The 22,436-nt window shown below is 42.4% G+C and overlaps 1 protein-coding gene across 1 annotated transcript in view; it reads right to left on the minus strand.

The window, feature by feature from the left end:
- Positions 1 to 22,436, minus strand: part of LOC118936694 (TBC1 domain family member 1) — a 142,983-nt gene that overhangs the window by 36,531 nt on the left and 84,016 nt on the right. Inside the window, 1 exon segment of the mRNA XM_090209854.1 lies at positions 17,484 to 17,669. Coding sequence (XP_090065980.1) covers positions 17,484 to 17,669 — 186 coding nt within the window.

Consider the following 22,436-nt stretch of genomic DNA (forward strand, 5'->3'; position numbering starts at 1 on the left):
TTCTGTTACCATGTATCTTGTTGTTCTCTCTCTCCATTATGTTACCCTGTATCTTGTTGTTCTCTCTCTCCATTCTGTTATCCTGTATCTTGTTGTTCTCTCTCCATTCTGTTACCCTGTATCTTGTTGTTCTCTCTCTCTCCATTCTGTTACCCTGTATCTTGTTGTTCTCTCCATTCTGTTATCCTGTATCTTGTTGTTCTCTCTCTCTCCATTCTGTTACCCTGTATCTGGTTGTTCTCTCCATTCTGTTACCCTGTATCTTGTTGTTCTCTCTTCATTCTGTTACCCTGTATCTTGTTGTTCTCTCCATTCTGTTACCCTGTATCTTGTTGTTCTCTCTCTCTCCATTCTGTTACCCTGTATCTTGTTGTTCTCTCTCTCTCCATTCTGTTACCCTGTATCTTGTTGTTCTCTCTCTCTCCATTCTGTTATCCTGTATCTTGTTGTTCTCTCCATTCTGTTACCCTGTATCTTGTTGTTCTCTCTCTCCATTCTGTTACCCTGTATCTTGTTGTTCTCTCGCTCCATTCTGTTACCCTGTATCTTGTTCTCTCTCCATTCTGTTACCCTGTATCTTGTTGTTCTCTCTCCATTCTGTTACCCTGTATCTTGTTGTTCTCTCCATTCTGTTACCCTGTATCTTGTTGTTCTCTCTCTCTCCATTCTGTTACCCTGTATCTTGTTGTTCTCTCTCTCTCCATTCTGTTACCCTGTATCTTGTTGTTCTCTCTCTCTCCATTCTGTTACCCTGTATCTTGTTGTTCTCTCTCTCTCCATTCTGTTACCCTGTATCTTGTTGTTCTCTCTCTCTCCATTCTGTTACCCTGTATCTTGTTGTTCTCTCTCTCTCAATTCTGTTACCCTGTATCTTGTTGTTCTCTCTCTCTCCATTCTGTTACCCTGTATCTTGTTGTTCTCTCCATTCTGTTACCCTGTATCTTGTTGTTCTCTCTCTCTCTCCATTCTGTTACCCTGTATCTTGTTGTTCTCTCTCCATTCTGTTACCCTGTATCTTGTTGTTCTCTCTACATTCTGTTACCCTGTATCTTGTTGTTCTCTCTCTCCATTCTGTTACCCTGTATCTTGTTGTTCTCTCTCTCTCCATTCTGTTACACTGTATCTTGTTGTTCTCTCTCTCTCCATTCTGTTACCCTGTATCTTGTTGTTCTCTCTCCATTCTGTTAACCAATATCTTGTTGTTCTCTCTCCATTCTGTTATCCTGTATCTTGTTGTTCTCTCTCTCTCTCCATTCTGTTACCCTGTATCTTGTTGTTCTCTCTCCATTCTGTTACCCTGTATCTTGTTGTTCTCTCTCCATTCTGTTACCCTGTATCTTGTTGTTCTCTCTCTCCATTCTGTTACCCTGTATCTTGTTGTTCTCTCTCTCCATTCTGTTACCCTGTATCTTGTTGTTCTCTCCACTCTGTTACCCTGTATCTTGTTGTTCTCTCCATTCTGTTACCCTGTATCTTGTTGTTCTCTCTCTCTCTCTCCATTCTGTTACCCTGTATCTTGTTGTTCTCTCTCCATTCTGTTACCCTGTATCTTGTTGTTCTCTCTCTCTCCATTCTGTTACCCTGTATCTTGTTGTTCTCTCTCTCCATTCTGTTACCCTGTATCTTGGTGTTCTCTCTCTCTCCATTCTGTTACCCTGTATCTTGTTGTTCTCTCTCTCTCCATTATGTTACCCTGTATCTTGTTGTTCTCTCTCTCTCCATTCTGTTACCCTGTATCTTGTTGTTCTCTCTCCATTCTGTTACCCTGTATCTTGTTGTTCTCTCTCCATTCTGTTACCCTGTATCTTGTTGTTCTCTCTCCATTCTGTTACCCTGTATCTTGTTGTTCTCTCTCCATTCTGTTACCCTGTATCTTGTTGTTCTCTCTCTCTCCATTCTGTTACCCTGTATCTTGTTGTTCTCTCTCCATTCTGTTACCCTGTATCTTGTTGTTCTCTCCATTCTGTTACCCTGTATCTTGTTGTTCTCTCCATTCTGTTACCCTGTATCTTGTTGTTCTCTCTCTCTCCATTCTGTTACCCTGTATCTTGTTGTTCTCTCTCTCTCCATTCTGTTATCCTGTATCTTGTTGTTCTCTCCATTCTGTTACCCTGTATCTTGTTGTTCTCTCTCTCCATTCTGTTACCCTGTATCTTGTTGTTCTCTCGCTCCATTCTGTTACCCTGTATCTTGTTCTCTCTCCATTCTGTTACCCTGTATCTTGTTGTTCTCTCTCCATTCTGTTACCCTGTATCTTGTTGTTCTCTCCATTCTGTTACCCTGTATCTTGTTGTTCTCTCTCTCTCCATTCTGTTACCCTGTATCTTGTTGTTCTCTCTCTCTCCATTCTGTTACCCTGTATCTTGTTGTTCTCTCTCTCTCCATTCTGTTACCCTGTATCTTGTTGTTCTCTCTCTCTCCATTCTGTTACCCTGTATCTTGTTGTTCTCTCTCTCTCCATTCTGTTACCCTGTATCTTGTTGTTCTCTCTCTCTCAATTCTGTTACCCTGTATCTTGTTGTTCTCTCTCTCTCCATTCTGTTACCCTGTATCTTGTTGTTCTCTCCATTCTGTTACCCTGTATCTTGTTGTTCTCTCTCTCTCTCCATTCTGTTACCCTGTATCTTGTTGTTCTCTCTCCATTCTGTTACCCTGTATCTTGTTGTTCTCTCTACATTCTGTTACCCTGTATCTTGTTGTTCTCTCTCTCCATTCTGTTACCCTGTATCTTGTTGTTCTCTCTCTCTCCATTCTGTTACACTGTATCTTGTTGTTCTCTCTCTCTCCATTCTGTTACCCTGTATCTTGTTGTTCTCTCTCCATTCTGTTAACCAATATCTTGTTGTTCTCTCTCCATTCTGTTATCCTGTATCTTGTTGTTCTCTCTCTCTCTCCATTCTGTTACCCTGTATCTTGTTGTTCTCTCTCCATTCTGTTACCCTGTATCTTGTTGTTCTCTCTCCATTCTGTTACCCTGTATCTTGTTGTTCTCTCTCTCCATTCTGTTACCCTGTATCTTGTTGTTCTCTCTCTCCATTCTGTTACCCTGTATCTTGCGGTTCTCTCCACTCTGTTACCCTGTATCTTGTTGTTCTCTCCATTCTGTTACCCTGTATCTTGTTGTTCTCTCTCTCTCTCTCTCCATTCTGTTACCCTGTATCTTGTTGTTCTCTCTCCATTCTGTTACCCTGTATCTTGTTGTTCTCTCTCTCTCCATTCTGTTACCCTGTATCTTGTTGTTCTCTCTCTCCATTCTGTTACCCTGTATCTTGGTGTTCTCTCTCTCTCCATTCTGTTACCCTGTATCTTGTTGTTCTCTCTCTCCATTCTGTTACCCTGTATCTTGTTGTTCTCTCTCTCTCCATTATGTTACCCTGTATCTTGTTGTTCTCTCTCTCTCCATTCTGTTACCCTGTATCTTGTTGTTCTCTCTCCATTCTGTTACCCTGTATCTTGTTGTTCTCTCTCCATTCTGTTACCCTGTATCTTGTTGTTCTCTCTCCATTCTGTTACCCTGTATCTTGTTGTTCTCTCTCTCTCCATTCTGTTACCCTGTATATTGTTGTTCTCTCTCCATTCTGTTACCCTGTATCTTGTTGTTCTCTCCATTCTGTTACCCTGTATCTTGTTGTTCTCTCCATTCTGTTACCCTGTATCTTGTTGTTCTCTCTCTCTCCATTCTGTTACCCTGTATCTTGTTGTTCTCTCTCCATTCTGTTACCCTGTATCTTGTTGTTCTCTCTCTCTCCATTCTGTTACCCTTTATCTTGTTGTTCTCTCTCTCCATTCTGTTATCCTGTATCTTGTTGTTCTCTCCATTCTGTTACCCTGTATCTTGTTGTTCTCTCTCTCCATTCTGTTACCCTGTATCTTGTTGTTCTCTCGCTCCATTCTGTTACCCTGTATCTTGTTCTCTCTCCATTCTGTTACCCTGTATCTTGTTGTTCTCTCTCCATTCTGTTACCCTGTATCTTGTTGTTCTCTCCATTCTGTTACCCTGTATCTTGTTGTTCTCTCTCTCTCCATTCTGTTACCCTGTATCTTGTTGTTCTCTCTCTCTCCATTCTGTTACCCTGTATCTTGTTGTTCTCTCTCCATTCTGTTAACCAATATCTTGTTGTTCTCTCTCCATTCTGTTATCCTGTATCTTGTTGTTCTCTCTCTCTCTCCATTCTGTTACCCTGTATCTTGTTGTTCTCTCTCCATTCTGTTACCCTGTATCTTGTTGTTCTCTCTCCATTCTGTTACCCTGTATCTTGTTGTTCTCTCTCTCCATTCTGTTACCCTGTATCTTGTTGTTCTCTCTCTCCATTCTGTTACCCTGTATCTTGTTGTTCTCTCCACTCTGTTACCCTGTATCTTGTTGTTCTCTCCATTCTGTTACCCTGTATCTTGTTGTTCTCTCTCTCTCTCTCCATTCTGTTACCCTGTATCTTGTTGTTCTCTCTCCATTCTGTTACCCTGTATCTTGTTGTTCTCTCTCTCTCCATTCTGTTACCCTGTATCTTGTTGTTCTCTCTCTCCATTCTGTTACCCTGTATCTTGTTGTTCTCTCTCTCTCCATTATGTTACCCTGTATCTTGTTGTTCTCTCTCTCTCCATTCTGTTACCCTGTATCTTGTTGTTCTCTCTCCATTCTGTTACCCTGTATCTTGTTGTTCTCTCTCCATTCTGTTACCCTGTATCTTGTTGTTCTCTCTCCATTCTGTTACCCTGTATCTTGTTGTTCTCTCTCTCTCCATTCTGTTACCCTGTATCTTGTTGTTCTCTCTCCATTCTGTTACCCTGTATCTTGTTGTTCTCTCCATTCTGTTACCCTGTATCTTGTTGTTCTCTCCATTCTGTTACCCTGTATCTTGTTGTTCTCTCCATTCTGTTACCCTGTATCTTGTTGTTCTCTCTCTCTCCATTCTGTTACCCTGTATCTTGTTGTTCTCTCTCTCTCCATTATGTTACCCTGTATCTTGTTGTTCTCTCTCCATTCTGTTACCCTGTATCTTGTTGTTCTCTCTCTCTCCATTCTGTTACCCTTTATCTTGTTGTTCTCTCTCTCCATTCTGTTATCCTGTATCTTGTTGTTCTCTCCATTCTGTTACCCTGTATCTTGTTGTTCTCTCTCTCCATTCTGTTACCCTGTATCTTGTTGTTCTCTCGCTCCATTCTGTTACCCTGTATCTTGTTCTCTCTCCATTCTGTTACCCTGTATCTTGTTGTTCTCTCTCCATTCTGTTACCCTGTATCTTGTTGTTCTCTCCATTCTGTTACCCTGTATCTTGTTGTTCTCTCTCTCTCCATTCTGTTACCCTGTATCTTGTTGTTCTCTCTCTCTCCATTCTGTTACCCTGTATCTTGTTGTTCTCTCTCTCTCCATTCTGTTAACCTGTATCTTGTTGTTCTCTCTCTCTCCATTCTGTTACCCTGTATCTTGTTGTTCTCTCTCTCTCCATTCTGTTACCCTGTATCTTGTTGTTCTCTCTCTCTCCATTCTGTTACCCTGTATCTTGTTGTTCTCTCTCTCTCAATTCTGTTACCCTGTATCTTGTTGTTCTCTCTCTCTCCATTCTGTTACCCTGTATCTTGTTGTTCTCTCCATTCTGTTACCCTGTATCTTGTTGTTCTCTCTCTCTCCATTCTGTTACCCTGTATCTTGTTGTTCTCTCTCCATTCTGTTACCCTGTATCTTGTTCTCTCTCCATTCTGTTACCCTGTATCTTGTTGTTCTCTCTCTCCATTCTGTTACCCTGTATCTTGTTGTTCTCTCTCTCCATTCTGTTACCCTGTATCTTGTTGTTCTCTCTCCATTCTGTTACCCTGTATCTTGTTGTTCTCTCTCCATTCTGTTACCCTGTATCTTGTTGTTCTCTCTCTCTCTCCATTCTGTTACCCTGTATCTTGTTGTTCTCTCTCTCTCCATTATGTTACCCTGTATCTTGTTGTTCTCTCTCCATTCTGTTACCCTGTATCTTGTTCTCTCTCCATTCTGTTACCCTGTATCTTGTTGTTCTCTCTCTCCATTCTGTTACCCTGTATCTTGTTGTTCTCTCTCTCTCCATTCTGTTACCCTGTATCTTGTTGTTCTCTCTCCATTCTGTTACCCTGTATCTTGTTGTTCTCTCTCCATTCTGTTACCCTGTATCTTGTTGTTCTCTCTCTCCATTCTGTTACCCTGTATCTTGTTGTTCTCTCTCTCCATTCTGTTACCCTGTATCTTGTTGTTCTCTCCATTCTGTTACCCTGTATCTTGTTGTTCTCTCTCCATTCTGTTACCATGTATCTTGTTGTTCTCTCGCTCTCCATTCTGTTACCCTGTATCTTGTTGTTCTCTCTCTCTCCATTCTGTTACCCTGTATCTTGTTGTTCTCTCTCTCTCCATTCTGTTACCCTGTATCTTGTTGTTCTCTCGCTCCATTCTGTTACCCTGTATCTTGTTCTCTCTCCATTCTGTTACCCTGTATCTTGTTGTTCTCTCTCCATTCTGTTACCCTGTATCTTGTTGTTCTCTCCATTCTGTTACCCTGTATCTTGTTGTTCTCTCTCTCTCCATTCTGTTACCCTGTATCTTGTTGTTCTCTCTCTCTCCATTCTGTTACCCTGTATCTTGTTGTTCTCTCTCTCTCCATTCTGTTACCCTGTATCTTGTTGTTCTCTCTCTCTCCATTCTGTTACCCTGTATCTTGTTGTTCTCTCTCTCTCCATTCTGTTACCCTGTTTCTTGTTGTTCTCTCTCTCCATTCTGTTACCCTGTATCTTGTTGTTCTCTCTCTCTCAATTCTGTTACCCTGTATCTTGTTGTTCTCTCTCTCTCCATTCTGTTACCCTGTATCTTGTTGTTCTCTCCATTCTGTTACCCTGTATCTTGTTGTTCTCTCTCTCTCCATTCTGTTACCCTGTATCTTGTTGTTCTCTCTCCATTCTGTTACCCTGTATCTTGTTCTCTCTCCATTCTGTTACCCTGTATCTTGTTGTTCTCTCTCTCCATTCTGTTACCCTGTATCTTGTTGTTCTCTCTCTCCATTCTGTTACCCTGTATCTTGTTGTTCTCTCTCCATTCTGTTACCCTGTATCTTGTTGTTCTCTCTCCATTCTGTTACCCTGTATCTTGTTGTTCTCTCTCTCTCTCCATTCTGTTACCCTGTATCTTGTTGTTCTCTCTCTCTCCATTATGTTACCCTGTATCTTGTTGTTCTCTCTCTCCATTCTGTTACCCTGCATCTTGTTGTTCTCTCTCCATTCTGTTACCCTGTATCTTGTTGTTCTCTCTCCATTCTGTTACCCTGTATCTTGTTGTTCTCTCTCTCTCTCCATTCTGTTACCCTGTATCTTGTTGTTCTCTCTCTCTCCATTATGTTACCCTGTATCTTGTTGTTCTCTCTCTCTCCATTCTGTTACCCTGTATCTTGTTGTTCTCTCTCCATTCTGTTACCCTGTATCTTGTTGTTCTCTCCATTCTGTTACCCTGTATCTTGTTGTTCTCTCTCTCTCCATTCTGTTACCCTGTATCTTGTTGTTCTCTCTCCATTCTGTTACCATGTATCTTGTTGTTCTCTCGCTCTCCATTCTGTTACCCTGTATCTTGTTGTTCTCTCTCTCTCCATTCTGTTACCCTGTATCTTGTTGTTCTCTCTCTCTCCATTCTGTTACCCTGTATCTTGTTGTTCTCTCTCCATTCTGTTACCCTGTATCTTGTTGTTCTCTCTCCATTCTGTTACCCTGTATCTTGTTGTTCTCTCTCCATTCTGTTACCCTGTATCTTGTTGTTCTCTCTCCATTCTGTTACCCTGTATCTTGTTGTTCTCTCTCCATTCTGTTACCCTGTATCTTGTTGTTCTCTCTCCATTCTGTTACCCTGTATCTTGTTGTTCTCTCTCCATTCTGTTACCCTGTATCTTGTTGTTCTCTCTCTCTCCATTCTGTTACCCTGTATCTTGTTGTTCTCTCTCCATTCTGTTACCCTGTATCTTGTTGTTCTCTCCATTCTGTTACCCTGTATCTTGTTGTTCTCTCCATTCTGTTACCCTGTATCTTGTTGTTCTCTCTCTCTCCATTCTGTTACCCTGTATCTTGTTGTTCTCTCTCTCTCCATTCTGTTACCCTGTATCTTGTTGTTCTCTCTCCATTCTGTTACCCTGTATCTTGTTGTTCTCTCTCTCTCCATTCTGTTACCCTTTATCTTGTTGTTCTCTCTCTCCATTCTGTTATCCTGTATCTTGTTGTTCTCTCCATTCTGTTACCCTGTATCTTGTTGTTCTCTCTCTCCATTCTGTTACCCTGTATCTTGTTGTTCTCTCGCTCCATTCTGTTACCCTGTATCTTGTTCTCTCTCCATTCTGTTACCCTGTATCTTGTTGTTCTCTCTCCATTCTGTTACCCTGTATCTTGTTGTTCTCTCCATTCTGTTACCCTGTATCTTGTTGTTCTCTCTCTCTCCATTCTGTTACCCTGTATCTTGTTGTTCTCTCTCTCTCCATTCTGTTACCCTGTATCTTGTTGTTCTCTCTCTCTCCATTCTGTTACCCTGTATCTTGTTGTTCTCTCTCTCTCCATTCTGTTACCCTGTATCTTGTTGTTCTCTCTCTCTCCATTCTGTTACCCTGTATCTTGTTGTTCTCTCTCTCTCCATTCTGTTACCCTGTATCTTGTTGTTCTCTCTCTCTCAATTCTGTTACCCTGTATCTTGTTGTTCTCTCTCTCTCCATTCTGTTACCCTGTATCTTGTTGTTCTCTCCATTCTGTTACCCTGTATCTTGTTGTTCTCTCTCTCTCCATTCTGTTACCCTGTATCTTGTTGTTCTCTCTCCATTCTGTTACCCTGTATCTTCTTGTTCTCTCTCCATTCTGTTACCCTGTATCTTGTTGTTCTCTCTCTCCATTCTGTTACCCTGTATCTTGTTGTTCTCTCTCTCCATTCTGTTACCCTGTATCTTGTTGTTCTCTCTCCATTCTGTTACCCTGTATCTTGTTGTTCTCTCTCCATTCTGTTACCCTGTATCTTGTTGTTCTCTCTCTCTCTCCATTCTGTTACCCTGTATCTTGTTGTTCTCTCTCTCTCCATTATGTTACCCTGTATCTTGTTGTTCTCTCTCCATTCTGTTACCCTGTATCTTGTTCTCTCTCCATTCTGTTACCCTGTATCTTGTTGTTCTCTCTCTCCATTCTGTTACCCTGTATCTTGTTGTTCTCTCTCTCTCCATTCTGTTACCCTGTATCTTGTTGTTCTCTCTCCATTCTGTTACCCTGTATCTTGTTGTTCTCTCTCCATTCTGTTACCCTGTATCTTGTTGTTCTCTCTCTCCATTCTGTTACCCTGTATCTTGTTGTTCTCTCTCTCCATTCTGTTACCCTGTATCTTGTTGTTCTCTCCATTCTGTTACCCTGTATCTTGTTGTTCTCTCTCCATTCTGTTACCATGTATCTTGTTGTTCTCTCGCTCTCCATTCTGTTACCCTGTATCTTGTTGTTCTCTCTCTCTCCATTCTGTTACCCTGTATCTTGTTGTTCTCTCTCTCTCCATTCTGTTACCCTGTATCTTGTTGTTCTCTCTCCATTCTGTTACCCTGTATCTTGTTGTTCTCTCTCCATTCTGTTACCCTGTATCTTGTTGTTCTCTCTCCATTCTGTTACCCTGTATCTTGTTGTTCTCTCTCCATTCTGTTACCCTGTATCTTGTTGTTCTCTCTCTCTCCATTCTGTTACCCTGTATCTTGTTGTTCTCTCGCTCCATTCTGTTACCCTGTATCTTGTTCTCTCTCCATTCTGTTACCCTGTATCTTGTTGTTCTCTCTCCATTCTGTTACCCTGTATCTTGTTGTTCTCTCCATTCTGTTACCCTGTATCTTGTTGTTCTCTCTCTCTCCATTCTGTTACCCTGTATCTTGTTGTTCTCTCTCTCTCCATTCTGTTACCCTGTATCTTGTTGTTCTCTCTCTCTCCATTCTGTTACCCTGTATCTTGTTGTTCTCTCTCTCTCCATTCTGTTACCCTGTATCTTGTTGTTCTCTCTCTCTCCATTCTGTTACCCTGTTTCTTGTTGTTCTCTCTCTCCATTCTGTTACCCTGTATCTTGTTGTTCTCTCTCTCTCAATTCTGTTACCCTGTATCTTGTTGTTCTCTCTCTCTCCATTCTGTTACCCTGTATCTTGTTGTTCTCTCCATTCTGTTACCCTGTATCTTGTTGTTCTCTCTCTCTCCATTCTGTTACCCTGTATCTTGTTGTTCTCTCTCCATTCTGTTACCCTGTATCTTGTTCTCTCTCCATTCTGTTACCCTGTATCTTGTTGTTCTCTCTCTCCATTCTGTTACCCTGTATCTTGTTGTTCTCTCTCTCCATTCTGTTACCCTGTATCTTGTTGTTCTCTCTCCATTCTGTTACCCTGTATCTTGTTGTTCTCTCTCCATTCTGTTACCCTGTATCTTGTTGTTCTCTCTCTCTCTCCATTCTGTTACCCTGTATCTTGTTGTTCTCTCTCTCTCCATTATGTTACCCTGTATCTTGTTGTTCTCTCTCTCCATTCTGTTACCCTGTATCTTGTTGTTCTCTCTCCATTCTGTTACCCTGTATCTTGTTGTTCTCTCTCCATTCTGTTACCCTGTATCTTGTTGTTCTCTCTCTCTCTCCATTCTGTTACCCTGTATCTTGTTGTTCTCTCTCTCTCCATTATGTTACCCTGTATCTTGTTGTTCTCTCTCCATTCTGTTACCCTGTATCTTGTTCTCTCTCCATTCTGTTACCCTGTATCTTGTTGTTCTCTCTCTCCATTCTGTTACCCTGTATCTTGTTGTTCTCTCTCTCTCCATTCTGTTACCCTGTATCTTGTTGTTCTCTCTCCATTCTGTTACCCTGTATCTTGTTGTTCTCTCTCCATTCTGTTACCCTGTATCTTGTTGTTCTCTCTCTCCATTCTGTTACCCTGTATCTTGTTGTTCTCTCTCTCCATTCTGTTACCCTGTATCTGGTTGTTCTCTCCATTCTGTTACCCTGTATCTTGTTGTTCTCTCTCCATTCTGTTACCATGTATCTTGTTGTTCTCTCGCTCTCCATTCTGTTACCCTGTATCTTGTTGTTCTCTCTCTCTCCATTCTGTTACCCTGTATCTTGTTGTTCTCTCTCTCTCCATTCTGTTACCCTGTATCTTGTTGTTCTCTCTCCATTCTGTTACCCTGTATCTTGTTGTTCTCTCTCCATTCTGTTACCCTGTATCTTGTTGTTCTCTCTCCATTCTGTTACCCTGTATCTTGTTGTTCTCTCTCCATTCTGTTACCCTGTATCTTGTTGTTCTCTCTCTCTCCATTCTGTTACCCTGTATCTTGTTGTTCTCTCTCCATTCTGTTACCCTGTATCTTGTTGTTCTCTCCATTCTGTTACCCTGTATCTTGTTGTTCTCTCCATTCTGTTACCCTGTATCTTGTTGTTCTCTCCATTCTGTTACCCTGTATCTTGTTGTTCTCTCTCTCTCCATTATGTTACCCTGTATCTTGTTGTTCTCTCTCTCCATTCTGTTACCCTGTATCTTGTTGTTCTCTCCATTCTGTTACCCTATATCTTGTTGTTCTCTCCATTCTGTTACCCTGTATCTTGTTGTTCTCTCCATTCTGTTACCCTGTATCTTGTTGTTCTCTCTCCATTCTGTTACCCTGTATCTTGTTGTTCTCTCTCCATTCTGTTACCCTGTATCTTGTTGTTCTCTCTCCATTCTGTTACCCTGTATCTTGTTGTTCTCTCCATTCTGTTACCCTGTATCTTGTTGTTCTCTCTCCATTCTGTTACCCTGTATCTTGTTGTTCTCTCCATTCTGTTACCCTGTATCTTGTTGTTCTCTCCATTCTGTTACCCTGTATCTTGTTCTCTCTCTCCATTCTGTTACCCTGTATCTTGTTGTTCTCTCCATTCTGTTACCCTGTATCTTGTTGTTCTCTCCATTCTGTTACCCTGTATCTTGTTGTTCTCTCTCTCTCCATTCTGTTACCCTGTATCTTGTTGTTCTCTCCATTCTGTTACCCTGTATCTTGTTGTTCTCTCTCCATTCTGTTACCCTGTATCTTGTTCTCTCTCCATTCTGTTACCCTGTATCTTGTTGTTCTCTCTCCATTCTGTTACCCTGTATCTTGTTGTTCTCTCTCTCCATTCTGTTACCCTGTATCTTGTTGTTCTCTCTCTCTCCATTCTGTTACCCTGTATCTTGTTGTTCTCTCCATTCTGTTACCCTGTATCTTGTTGTTCTCTCTCTCTCCATTCTGTTACCCTGTATCTTGTTGTTCTCTCTCTCCATTCTGTTACCCTGTATCTTGTTGTTCTCTCTCTCTCCATTCTGTTACCCTGTATCTTGTTGTTCTCTCTCTCTCCATTCTGTTACCCTGTATCTTGTTGTTCTCTCTCTCCATTCTGTTACCCTGTATCTTGTTGTTCTCTCCATTCTGTTACCCTGTATCTTGTTGTTCTCTCTCTCTCCATTCTGTTACCCTGTATCTTGTTGTTCTCTCTCTCTCCATTCTGTTACCCTGTATCTTGTTGTTCTCTCTCTCTCCATTCTGTTACCCTGTATCTTGTTGTTCTCTCTCTCTCCATTCTGTTACCCTGTATCTTGTTGTTCTCTCTCTCTCCATTCTGTTACCCTGTATCTTGTTGTTCTCTCTCTCCATTCTGTTACCCTGTATCTTGTTGTTCTCTCTTTCTCCATTCTGTCACCCTGTATCTTGTTGTTCTCTCCATTCTGTTACCCTGTATCTTGTTGTTCTCTCCATTCTGTTACCCTGTATCTTGTTGTTCTCTCTCTCTCCATTCTGTTACCCTGTATCTTGTTGTTCTCTCCATTCTGTTACCCTGTATCTTGTTGTTCTCTCCATTCTGTTACCCTGTATCTTGTTGTTCTCTCTCTCTCCATTATGTTACCCTGTATCTTGTTGTTCTCTCTCTCTCCATTCTGTTACCCTGTATCTTGTTGTTCTCTCTCCATTCTGTTACCCAGTATCTTGTTGTTCTCTCTCTCTCCATTCTGTTACCCTGTATCATGTTGTTCTCTCTCCATTCTGTTACCCTGTATCTTGTTGTTCTCTCTCTCTCCATTCTGTTACCCTGTATCTTGTTGTTCTCTCCCTCTCCATTCTGTTACCCTGTATCTTGTTGTTCTCTCCATTCTGTTACCCTGTATCTTGTTGTTCTCTCCATTCTGTTACCCTGTATCTTGTTGTTCTCTCCATTCTGTTACCCTGTATCTTGTTGTTCTCTCCGTTCTGTTACCCTGTATCTTGTTGTTCTCTCTCCATTCTGTTACCCTGTATCTTGTTGTTCTCTCTCTCTCTCCATTATGTTACCCTGTATCTTGTTGTTCTCTCCATTCTGTTACCCTGTATCTTGTTGTTCTCTCTCTCTCCATTCTGTTACCCTGTATCTTGTTGTTCTCTCTCCATTCTGTTACCCTGTATCTTGTTGTTCTCTCTCCATTCTGTTACCCTGTATCTTGTTGTTCTCTCCATTCTGTTACCCTGTATCTTGTTGTTCTCTCTCTCTCCATTCTGTTACCCTGTATCTTGTTGTTCTCTCTCTCTCCATTCTGTTACCCTGTATCTTGTTGTTCTCTCTCTCCATTCTGTTACCCTGTATCTTGTTGTTCTCTCCATTCTGTTACCCTGTATCTTGTTCTCTCTCTCTCTCCATTCTGTTACCCTGTATCTTGTTGTTCTCTCCATTCTGTTACCCTGTATCTTGTTGTTCTCTCTCTCTCCATTCTGTTACCCTGTATCTTGTTGTTCTCTCCATTCTGTTACCCTGTATCTTGTTGTTCTCTCTCTCTCCATTCTGTTACCCTGTATCTTGTTGTTCTCTCTCTCCATTCTGTTACCCTGTATCTTGTTGTTCTCTCTCTCTCCATTCTGTTACCCTGTATCTTGTTGTTCTCTCTCTCTCCATTCTGTTACCCTGTATCTTGTTGTTCTCTCTCTCCATTCTGTTACCCTGTATCTTGTTGTTCTCTCCATTCTGTTACCCTGTATCTTGTTGTTATCTCTCTCCATTCTGTTACCCTGTATCTTGTTGTTCTCTCCATGCTGTTACCCTGTATCTTGTTCTCTCTCTCTCTCCATTCTGTTACCCTGTATCTTGTTGTTCTCTCCATTCTGTTACCCTGTATCTTGTTGTTCTCTCTCTCTCCATTCTGTTACCCTGTATCTTGTTGTTCTCTCCATTCTGTTACCCTGTATCTTGTTGTTCTCTCTCTCTCCATTCTGTTACCCTGTATCTTGTTGTTCTCTCTCTCCATTCTGTTACCCTGTATCTTGTTGTTCTCTCTCTCTCCATTCTGTTACCCTGTATCTTGTTGTTCTCTCTCTCTCCATTCTGTTACCCTGTATCTTGTTGTTCTCTCTCTCCATTCTGTTACCCTGTATCTTGTTGTTCTCTCCATTCTGTTACCCTGTATCTTGTTGTTCTCTCTCTCTCCATTCTGTTACCCTGTATCTTGTTGTTCTCTCTCTCTCCATTCTGTTACCCTGTATCTTGTTGTTCTCTCTCTCTCCATTCTGTTACCCTGTATCTTGTTGTTCTCTCTCTCTCCATTCTGTTACCCTGTATCTTGTTGTTCTCTCCATTCTGTTACCCTGTATCTTGTTGTTCTCTCTCTCTCCATTCTGTTACCCTGTATCTTGTTGTTCTCTCTCTCCATTCTGTTACCCTGTATCTTGTTGTTCTCTCTTTCTCCATTCTGTCACCCTGTATCTTGTTGTTCTCTCCATTCTGTTACCCTGTATCTTGTTGTTCTCTCTCTCTCCATTCTGTTACCCTGTATCTTGTTGTTCTCTCCATTCTGTTACCCTGTATCTTGTTGTTCTCTCCATTCTGTTACCCTGTATCTTGTTGTTCTCTCTCTCTCCATTATGTTACCCTGTATCTTGTTGTTCTCTCTCTCTCCATTCTGTTACCCTGTATCTTGTTGTTCTCTCTCCATTCTGTTACCCTGTATCTTGTTGTTCTTTCTCTCTCCATTCTGTTACCCTGTATCATGTTGTTCTCTCTCCATTCTGTTACCCAGTATCTTGTTGTTCTCTCTCTCTCCATTCTGTTACCCTGTATCTTGTTGTTCTCTCTCTCCATTCTGTTACCCTGTATCTTGTTGTTCTCTCCATTCTGTTACCCTGTATCTTGTTGTTCTCTCCATTCTGTTACCCTGTATCTTGTTGTTCTCTCCGTTCTGTTACCCTGTATCTTGTTGTTCTCTCTCTCTCTCCATTATGTTACCCTGTATCTTGTTGTTCTCTCCATTCTGTTACCCTGTATCTTGTTGTTCTCTCTCTCCATTCTGTTACCCTGTATCTTGTTGTTCTCTCTCCATTCTGTTACCCTGTATCTTGTTGTTCTCTCTCCATTCTGTTACCCTGTATCTTGTTGTTCTCTCTCTCTCCATTCTGTTACCCTGTATCTTGTTGTTCTCTCTCTCCATTCTGTTACCCTGTATCTTGTTGTTCTCTCTCTCCATTCTGTTACCCTGTATCTTGTTGTTCTCTCTCTCCATTCTGTTACCCTGTATCTTGTTGTTCTCTCTCTCCATTCTGTTACCCTGTATCTTGTTGTTCTCTCCATTCTGTTACCCTGTATCTTGTTGTTCTCTCTCCATTCTGTTACCCTGTATCTTGTTTTTCTCTCTCTCTCCATTCTGTTATCCTGTATCTTGTTGTTCTCTCTCTCCATTCTGTTACCCTGTATCTTGTTGTTCTCTCTCTCTCCATTCTGTTACCCTGTATCTTGTTGTTCTCTCTCCATTCTGTTACCCTGCATCTTGTTGTTCTCTCTCTCTCCATTCTGTTACCCTGTATCTTGTTGTTCTCTCCATTCTGTTACCCTGTATCTTGTTGTTCTCTCTCTCTCCATTCTGTTACCCTGTATCTTGTTGTTCTCTCTCTCTCCATTCTGTTACCCTGCATCTTGTTGTTCTCTCTCTCTCCATTCTGTTACCCTGTATCTTGTTGTTCTCTCCATTCTGTTACCCTGTATCTTGTTGTTCTCTCTCTCTCCATTCTGTTACCCTGTATCTTGTTGTTCTCTCTCCATTCTGTTACCCTGTATCTTGTTGTTCTCTCTCCATTCTGTTACCCTGTATCTTGTTGTTCTCTCCATTCTGTTACCCTGTATCTTGTTGTTCTCTCTCTCTCCATTCTGTTACCCTGTATCTTGTTGTTCTCTCTCTCTCCATTCTGTTACCCTGTATCTTGTTGTTCTCTCTCTCCATTCTGTTACCCTGTATCTTGTTGTTCTATCCATTCTGTTACCCTGTATCTTGTTCTCTCTCTCTCTCCATTCTGTTACCCTGTATCTTGTTGTTCTCTCCATTCTGTTACCCTGTATCTTGTTGTTCTCTCTCCATTCTGTTACCCTGTATCTTGTTGTTCTCTCCATTCTGTTACCCTGTATCTTGTTGTTCTCTCTCCATTCTGTTACCCTGTATCTTGTTGTTCTCTCCATTCTGTTACCCTGTATCTTGTTGTTCTCTCTCTCTCCATTCTGTTACCCTGTATCTTGTTGTTCTCTCTCTCTCCATTCTGTTACCCTGTATCTTGTTGTTCTCTCTCCATTCTGTTACCCTGTATCTTGTTGTTCTCTCTCCATTCTGTTACCCTGTATCTTGTTGTTCTCTCCATTCTGTTACCCTGTATCTTGTTGTTCTCTCTCTCTCCATTCTGTTACCCTGTATCTTGTTGTTCTCTCTCTCTCCATTCTGTTACCCTGTATCTTGTTGTTCTCTCCATTCTGTTACCCTGTATCTTGTTCTCTCTCTCTCTCCATTCTGTTACCCTGTATCTTGTTGTTCTCTCCATTCTGTTACCCTGTATCTTGTTGTTCTCTCTCCATTCTGTTACCCTGTATCTTGTTGTTCTCTCCATTCTGTTACCCTGTATCTTGTTGTTCTCTCTCCATTCTGTTACCCTGTATCTTGTTGTTCTCTCCATTCTGTTACCCTGTATCTTGTTGTTCTCTCTCTCTCCATTCTGTTACCCTGTATCTTGTTGTTCTCTCTCTCTCCATTCTGTTACCCTGTATCTTGTTGTTCTCTCTCCATTCTGTTACCCTGTATCTTGTTGTTCTCTATCCATTCTGTTACCCTGTATCTTGTTGTTCTCTCCATTCTGTTACCCTGTATCTTGTTGTTCTCTCTCTCCATTCTGTTACTCTGTATCTTGTTGTTCTCTCTCTCTCCATTCTGTTACCCTGTATCTTGTTGTTCTTGTTGTTCTCTCTCCATTCTGTTACCCTGTATCTTGTTGTTCTCTCTCTCCATTCTGTTACTCTGTATCTTGTTGTTCTCTCTCTCTCCATTCTGTTACCCTGTATCTTGTTGTTCTCTCTCCATTCTGTTACCCTGTATCTTGTTGTTCTCTCTCTCCATTCTGTTACTCTGTATCTTGTTGTTCTCTCTCTCTCCATTCTGTTACCCTGTATCCTGTTGTTCTCTCTACATTCTGTTACCCTGTATCTTGTTGTTCTCTCTCCATTCTGTTACCCTGTATCTTGTTGTTCTCTCTCTCCATCCTCAGCAGTAGTGTCTGTTGCAGGATGGCCTTCCTCCACAGCCGTCTCAGTTCTGCTCGGCCACGTTTCTTCCTCTCTTCCGGAACCACGCCCAGTGATCCGTCTCCAACCCCGCACACAGACACGCCCCTGCCATCTAAGGAGCAGTCACCCCTGTCTGAGATGGGGAGGGGGGAGGGAGGGAGGGAGAGAGAGAGAGATGGAGGAAGGCAGGAAGCGAGGTAGGGAGGGGAGTGAGAGAGGGAGGGAGGCAGGGAGAGAGAGAGAGAGAGAGAGAGAGAGAGAGAGAGAGAGAGAGAGAGAGAGAGAGAGAGAGAGAGAGAGAGAGAGGGAGGGAGGGAGGGAGGGAGGGAGGGAGGGAGTAGAGAGAGAGAGGGAGGGAGGGGGGAGAAATGGGAGGGAGAGAGACAGAGGGAGAGAGAGATCGGATAATTCATTAGTGTCCATCTATGCAGCTATAGACCCCATTCTCTGACCCCTAGCCCCTGAGTCCAGGGTTCCCCATTCTCTGGCCTCCACCCCCTCCCCCCCATTCTCACCTCTACATACAGGTAACATCCACTGAGATCAGACTGAACCCCCCCCCCCCCCCCCCCCAGTCTCACCTCTAGATACAGGTAACATCAACTGTGTGTGTGTGTGTGTGTGTGTGTGTGTGTGTGTGTGTGTGTGTGTGTGTGTGTGTGTGTGTGTGTGTGTGTGTGTGCGTGCGTGTGTGCAGGGCGTTGGCTCTGGTGGAGCCAGGGTGTTTGCAGAGGAGGGGTGGGTGGAGGGTGCCACTGTGGCCGAGTGCGTCAGTTTCTTAAGAAGTTTGGTTGTGTTTGTTTTAGTGACTGTGCTAGTTTCAACACTCCTTTCAACACAACCACACACACCCATTACACACACACACACACACAGTTTAGATTCACTCATTGACTATCAGGTTCTTCCATGCTACTCTGTGTTCTATTTGGTGTGTGTGTGTGTGTGTGTGTGTGTGTGTGTGTGTGTGTGTGTGTGTGTGTGTGTGTGTGTACAGTACGTACAAGAGAGGAATCAGTAAACAACATTCACATAACGATCAGCCTCACCCTGAAGGACTTTAGCTCAGTGGACTAACACAGTCTCGTAGGGTTACAGATGGTTTCAAACCCAGTCAGTAGCAGAGAGTTAAACATGAAGGAAGTAATAAGTAATAACCTAACCCTCCCTTCCTAACCCTATACCTAACCCTCCCTTCCTAAACCTAAACCTCCCTTCCTAAACCTATACCTAACCCTCCCTTCCTAAACCTAAACCTAACCCTCCCTTCCTAAACCTAACCCTCCCTTCCTAAACCTATACCTAACCCTCCCTTCCTAAACCTAAACCTAACCCTCCCTTCCTATACCTAACCCTCCCTTCCTAACCCTATACCTAACCCTCCCTTCCTAACCATATACCTAACCCTCCCTTCCTAACCCTCCCTTCCTAACCCTCCCTTCCTAAACCTATACCTAACCCTCCCTTCCTAAACCTAACCCTCCCTTCCTAACCCTATACCTAACCCTCCCTTCCTAAACCTAAACCTCACTTCCTAACCCTATACCTAACCCTCCCTTCCTAAACCTATACCTAACCCTCCCTTCCTAAACCTAAACCTAACCCTCCCTTCCTAAACCTAAACCTCACTTCCTAACCCTATACCTAACCCTCCCTTCCTAAACCTATACCTAACCCTCCCTTCCTAAACCTAAACCTAACCCTCCCTTCCTAAACCTAACCCTCCCTTCCTAACCCTATACCTAACCCTATACCTAACCCTCCCTTCCTAACCCTCCCTTCCTAACCCTATACCTAACCCTCCCTTCCTAACCCTCCCTTCCTAACCCTATACCTAACCCTCCCTTCCTAACCCTATACCTAACCCTCCCTTCCTAACCCTATACCTAAACCTATACCTAACCCTCCCTTCCTAAACCTAACCCTACCTTCCTAACCCTATACCTAACCCTTCCTTCCTAACCCTATACCTAACCCTACCTTCCTAACCCTATACCTAACCCTCCCTTCCTAACCCTCCCTTCCTAACCCTATACCTAACCCTCCCTTCCTAAACCTAACCCTACCTTCCTAACCCTATACCTGACCCTCCCTTCCTAACCCTCCCTTCCTAACCCAATACCTAAACTTCCCTTCCTAAACCTATACCTAACCCTCCCTTCCTAACCCTACCTTCCTAAACCTATACCTAACCCTCCCTTCCTAACCCTACCTTCCTAACCCTATACCTAACCCTCCCTTCCTAACCCTCCCTTCCTAACCCTATACCTAACCCTACCTTCCTAACCCTCCCTTCCTAACCCTATACCTAACCCTCACTTCCTAACCCTATACCTAACCCTCCCTTCCTAACCCTCCCTTCCTAACCCTATACCTAACCCTCCCTTCCTAACCCTCCCTTCCTAACCCTCACTTCCTAACCCTATACATAACCCTCCCTTCCTAACCCTCCCTCCCTAAACCTAACCCTCCCTTCCTAAACCTAACCCTCCCTTCCTAAACCTTCCTTCCTTAACCTGACCCTCCCTTCCTAAACCTGACCCTCCCTTCCTAACCTGACCCTCCCTTCCTAACCTGACCCTCCCTTCCTAACCCTCCCTTCCTAAACCTAACCCTCCCTTCCTAAACCTCCCTTCCTAAACCTAGCCCTCCCTTCCTAAACCTAACCCTCCCTGAACTTAACCCTCCCTTCCTAAACCTAACCTTCCATTAGGTTGGACCACTATGCCTAAACTAAATGAATACCCAGTTCCTACAAATTCAAAATTTACGGACAATTACAACTAGACAGTAAATACAGGTAGTTACAGGTATGGTATTACAACTAGACAGTAAATACAGGTAGTTACAGGTATGGTATTACAACTAGACAGTAGTTACAGGTAGTTACAGGTATGGTATTACAACTAGACAGTAGTTACAGGTAGTTACAGGTATGGCAATACAACTAGACAGTAAATACAGGTAGTTACAGGTATGGTATTACAACTAGACAGTAAATACAGGTAGTTACAGGTATGGTATTACAACTAGACAGTAAATACAGGTAGTTACAGGTATGGTATTACAACTAGACAGTAAATACAGGTAGTTACAGGTATGGTATTACAACTAGACAGCAGTTACAGGTAGTTACAGGTAGTTACAGGTATGGTATTACAACTAGACAGTAAATACAGGTAGTTACAGGTATGGTATTACAACTAGACAGTAGTTACAGGTAGTTACAGGTAGTTACAGGTATGGTATTACAACTAGACAGTAAATACAGGTAGTTACAGGTATGGTATTACAACTAGACAGTAGTTACAGGTAGTTACAGGTATGGTATTACAACTAGACAGTAGTTACAGGTAGTTACAGGTATGGTATTACAACTAGACAGTAAATACAGGTAGTTACAGGTATGGTATTACAACTAGACAGTAGTTACAGGTAGTTACAGGTATGGTATTACAACTAGACAGTAAATACAGGTAGTTACAGGTATGGTATTACAACTAGACAGTAAATACAGGTAGTTACAGGTATGGTATTACAACTAGACAGTAGTTACAGGTAGTTACAGGTATGGTATTACAACTAGACAGTAAATACAGGTAGTTACAGGTATGGTATTACAACTAGACAGTAGTTACAGGTAGTTACAGGTAGTTACAGCTATACCTAACCCTCCCTTCCTAACCCTCCCTTCCTAACCCTATACCTAACCCTCCCTTCCTAACCCTCCCTTCCTAACCCTATACCTAACCCTCCCTTCCTAACCCTATACCTAACCCTCCCTTCCTAACCCTATACCTAACCCTATACCTAACCCTCCCTTCCTAAACCTATACCTAACCCTACCTTCCTAACCCTATACCTAACCCTCCCTTCCTAAACCTATACCTAACCCTCCCTTCCTAACCCTCCCTTCCTAACCCTATACCTAACCCTCCCTTCCTAACCCTCCCTTCCTAACCCTCCCTTCCTAACCCTCCCTTCCTAACCCTATACCTAACCCTCCCTTCCTAACCCTATACCTAACCCTATACCTAACCCTCCCTTCCTAAACCTATACCTAACCCTACCTTCCTAACCCTATACCTAACCCTCCCTTCATAACCCTCCCTTCCTAACCCTAAACCTAACCCTCCCTTCCTAACCCTATACCTAACCCTCCCTTCCTAAACCTAACCCTACCTTCCTAACCCTATACCTGACCCTCCCTTCCTAACCCTCCCTTCCTAACCCAATACCTAAACTTCCCTTCCTAAACCTATACCTAACCCTCCCTTCCTAACCCTACCTTCCTAACCCTATAAATACAGGTAGTTACATGTAGTTACAGGTATGGCAATACAACTAGACAGTAAATACAGGTAGTTACAGGTATGGTATTACAACTAGACAGTAAATACAGGTAGTTACAGGTATGGCATTACAACTAGACAGTAAATACAGGTTGTTACAGGTATGGTATTACAACTAGACAGTAAATACAGGTAGTTACAGGTATGGTATTACAACTAGACAGTAAATACAGGTAGTTACAGGTATGGTATTACAACTAGACAGTAAATACAGGTAGTTACAGGTATGGTATTACAACTAGACAGTAGTTACAGGTAGTTACAGGTAGTTACAGGTATGGTATTACAACTAGACAGTAAATACAGGTAGTTACAGGTATGGTATTACAACTAGACAGTAAATACAGGTAGTTACAGGTATGGTATTACAACTAGACAGTAAATACAGGTAGTTACAGGTATGGTATTACAACTAGACAGTAAATACAGGTAGCTACAGGTAGTTACAGGTATGGTATTACAACTAGACAGTAAATACAGGTAGTTACAGGTATGGTATTACAACTAGACAGTAGTTACAGGTAGTTACAGGTAGTTACAGGTATGGT

This window comes from Oncorhynchus mykiss, chromosome 19 (genome assembly GCF_057628025.1).
Source record: "Oncorhynchus mykiss isolate SJ-2025 chromosome 19, ASM5762802v1, whole genome shotgun sequence".
Taxonomy (NCBI): Eukaryota; Metazoa; Chordata; class Actinopteri; order Salmoniformes; family Salmonidae; genus Oncorhynchus; species Oncorhynchus mykiss.